Genomic DNA, 3,310 nt, shown 5'->3' with positions numbered 1-3,310 from the left:
AAGGGATCTGCTTGGGATCCACTGGGAATGGCTTGGGAAGGGAGGGACAGTAAATCCCAGCAGCAGTAAGGGATCTACTTGGGATCCACTGGGAATGGCTTGGGAGGGGAGGGACAATAAATCCCACCCAGTGCCATGGGCAGGGACACCTTCCCCCAGCCCAGGGCTCCAAGCTGGCACAATCCCAGGGCTGGGGCAGCCTGTTTTTAGGGTAAAAAAATGGGGTTTGTGCTGCAGGTGGGAAATTTGGCTGTTGCATTGACACTTGTGTTCCCCCTGGCAGGTACCCGGAATGGAACCCCGAGGCTCACTCCTCCAGCAGGTAACTGCCTGTGCTTTCCCAGTTCTCCCAGTTATTTAAGGCAGCTCTTTTCCCTGGTTTGCCCCCTGCAGCCTCTCTCATGGGGTCGTAGTTCTGGTATAGAATTAGGGGGGTGGTTTTGGGGGGTTTCTCCTAAGTTTGATGGAGGGACCATAAAGCCCATCTCATTCCACTAGGAAATTCCACTAGTCTTGGTCCAGTTAATCCCGTTTGCAGCCTGGCCTGTGGAGATCCCTTGGGGAATGACATCATCACAGGCTGAAAAAAACCTAGAATTCACGAATTCCCATCTCTGGCCTTTACTGTCTGTGATGAATTCTTTTTAAAAACACACCCTGTGCATTAATTCCCTTTGAAGCTCAGCAGAGTTGGGTTGTTTTACTGCTTCAGCATTTGAACGTGTTTTGCCTCGTATACAAATAGGGGGGATAGCGCTGGAATTGTCCTTGGATTTTCCTGAGATTTTGCATTAATTAGTTGGACATCCTTACTGGGAAGCTGAGTTCCAAAGCTGGATGTGCAGGCCAGGCTGCTTTGCTTTTCTCTCTGTTACAAACCAGGAGAAAAAAAGCAAATAAACTTCTGAAACTTCCATGAGGAGAATAATCACAGAATCATGGAATGGTTTGGGTTGAAAGGGGCCTTAAAGCCCATCCAGTGCCACCCCCTGCCATGGGCAGGGACTCCTTCCACCAGCCCAGGTGGCTCCTGCCTGGCCTTGGACACTTCCAGGGATCCAGGGGCAGCCACAGCTTCTCTGCCCAACCTGTGCCAGGGCCTCACCACCCTCACAGCAGGAATTCCTTCCCAATATCCTATTTAAATCTTCACTTTTCCAGTTTGAAGCCATTCCCTGTGTGCTGTCCCTCCCTGCCTTGTCCCCAGTCCCTCTCCAGCTCTCCTGGAGCCCCTTCAGGCCCTGCAAGGGGCTCTCAGCTCTCCCTGGATCCTTCTCTCCTCCAGGGGAACCCCCCAGCTCTCCCAGTGAACTCCTCTTCCCCTCCTCTCCCAATCTCTCGGTGTTCCCTCATTCCCACAGGAATGCCGGGGACAGGAAGGAGAACCAGACCCCGAAGCACCGCTCCAGCTCCTCCAGCCCCAGCCGGCGCCGTTACCGGCCGGGGGGGCTCCGGGTACCCCCTGCGCCGCTTCCGCTCCCGCTCCCGGAGCCCCCCGCGCTTCCGACGGCCCCGCAGCCGCAGCCCCCCCCGGTACCCGCGGCGACCCAGCCCCCGGCACCGATCCCGCTCCCCCCAGCGCTCCCGGAGCTCCCTGAGGCCCAGCTCCAGCTCCGGCTCCCGCTCCCACCGCTCCTCCAGCTCCGAGCGCTCCTCGCGCCGCTCCAGCCGCTCCGAAGGTACGGACGGGGGGATGCGCTGCCAGAGCGGGATCTCCTGGCGTTTCGGGATCTCCTGGCGTCTCGGGAACGCCCGGCTGCTTTCCAGAGCTTTCCCTGGGAAATCCCAATCTGGGCTGCCTGCTTCATGTGCTCCCAGAGCTTCCAGAGGTTCTGTGGGATAGAGGTCCAGGTGGGGAGTTGCGAAGGGACAGGCAGATTCCAAGGTGTCCCCACCCTTTATCGAGGGTGAAAATACAAACCGTGGAAATGGAGGAGGGGGAGAAGCAACGAATAACCAAACTGTGAATTCTCCACAGAAAGCCAGCAGACAGGAAATTATTGTTGTAGCAGCTCGTTAAAGAATAATTAAAACCAACAGAGAGCAAGAGAAGGAGGCAGAATTTAGCAGAAGGCACCCAAGATAGTAAGTACTGCTGGGCCTCAGTGTGAGAGAGGAGCAGAGGCTTCAAAAATCCCTCTTTTCCATTCCCTGACGTAGAAAATTAAATGATATTTTGCATTTTCTTTTGTCCAGCCCTTGGGATTTTTGCAGATGTTGTTTTGGAGTGTCACATCCTGAGGTTTATTAACATTTACTGTGAAGGCTCTCTAAGCTCAGGCAGTCTCAGGGTTGGCTCAGGAGCGAGTGGTGAAGCTGAAACTGTAGGAAAGAACAGAAATATCTGTAAATTGTATTTGAGGGTAAATCCAACCCCCCTGGTTTCCCCTCCCTCACAGACAGAAAGGCAGCACTCGAGGCCGTCATGAAAACCCTGGGGCCCGAGTTCCTGGCAGAGTTCAAGAAACATAAATCACTTCAGGCAGCTGTGCAGGGATCCTTGGGATCGGGAAGATCCTCATCCTCTCATGGACTCCCGGGGAAGGTGTCTGGGAGTGTGAAGAAGCCACTGAAGACAAGTGCTGCTGCAAAGGCTCCCAAGAAGGATGGGTCTGCTGTGCCTGGGCCGAGTTCTGCCTCGCCCAAAACGGAGGAATCAGCCCAAAACAAGGAGGGGGAAGAGGAGGAGGAAGATGAATCCGCAGGGAGCAGCAAACCTCAGTCTGCTTCTTACAACAGGGTGAGTTCCTGCGGGTTCTCTCTGCTTTTTGAGGACTTGGTTGGTGTTTCCCTTCAGGGGGTCACTGGCAGGGTGACCCATTCCATGTGACACTGAGGTCTGCTGGCTGCAGGGAAGGGTGGGGACCATGGAATCATGGAATGGGTTGGGTTGGGAGAGACCTTAAAGCCCATCCAGTCCTACCCCCTGCCACGTGTAGGGACACCTCCCGCTATCCCAGGCTGCTCCAAGCCCCGTCCAACCTGGCCTTGGACACTCCCAGGGATAGTGATTGAGGCAGAACAAGACTGTGGCAAAATCCCTGACTTGGGAAGTGTTTGTTTTCCTTCCATGTCCCGTGTGTAGCTGCTGAGGGAGGACCTGCTGAGCTGTGGGACCGTCCTGCAGATCTCAGACCTGCCCGACGACGGCTTTTCGGATCAGGACATCAAAAAACTGGTGCAGCCCTTCGGCAAAGTCAGCGACCTCATCGTGCTGCGCTCCAGGAACGAGGTGAGCGGGGCAGGGAATGAGCCAGGGACACGGGGAACCTCAGGGCAACAGGGAAAACCAGGGACAATGGGAACCTCA

General features: G+C 55.4%; 1 protein-coding gene across 1 annotated transcript; it reads left to right on the top strand.

The window, feature by feature from the left end:
* Positions 1-226: 226 nt before the first annotated feature.
* Positions 227-3,241, top strand: LOC113962533 (zinc finger protein 638-like; the record flags this gene model as incomplete). The annotated part of the gene is made up of 4 exons (XM_027673293.1): positions 227-322; positions 1,362-1,679; positions 2,400-2,740; positions 3,086-3,241. Coding segments are annotated over exons 2-4 (813 nt in total), but the record flags the coding sequence as incomplete, so codon positions are not given.
* Between the last annotated feature and the right edge of the window lie 69 nt (positions 3,242-3,310).

The sequence above is a fragment of the Neopelma chrysocephalum genome, unplaced genomic scaffold, assembly GCF_003984885.1.
Source record: "Neopelma chrysocephalum unplaced genomic scaffold, ASM398488v2 Primary Assembly neopelma1_182465, whole genome shotgun sequence".
Lineage (NCBI taxonomy): Eukaryota > Metazoa > Chordata > Aves > Passeriformes > Pipridae > Neopelma > Neopelma chrysocephalum.
The sequence above is the reverse complement of the archived record's forward strand: the minus strand, read 5'-3'. Positions and strand labels throughout refer to the sequence as shown.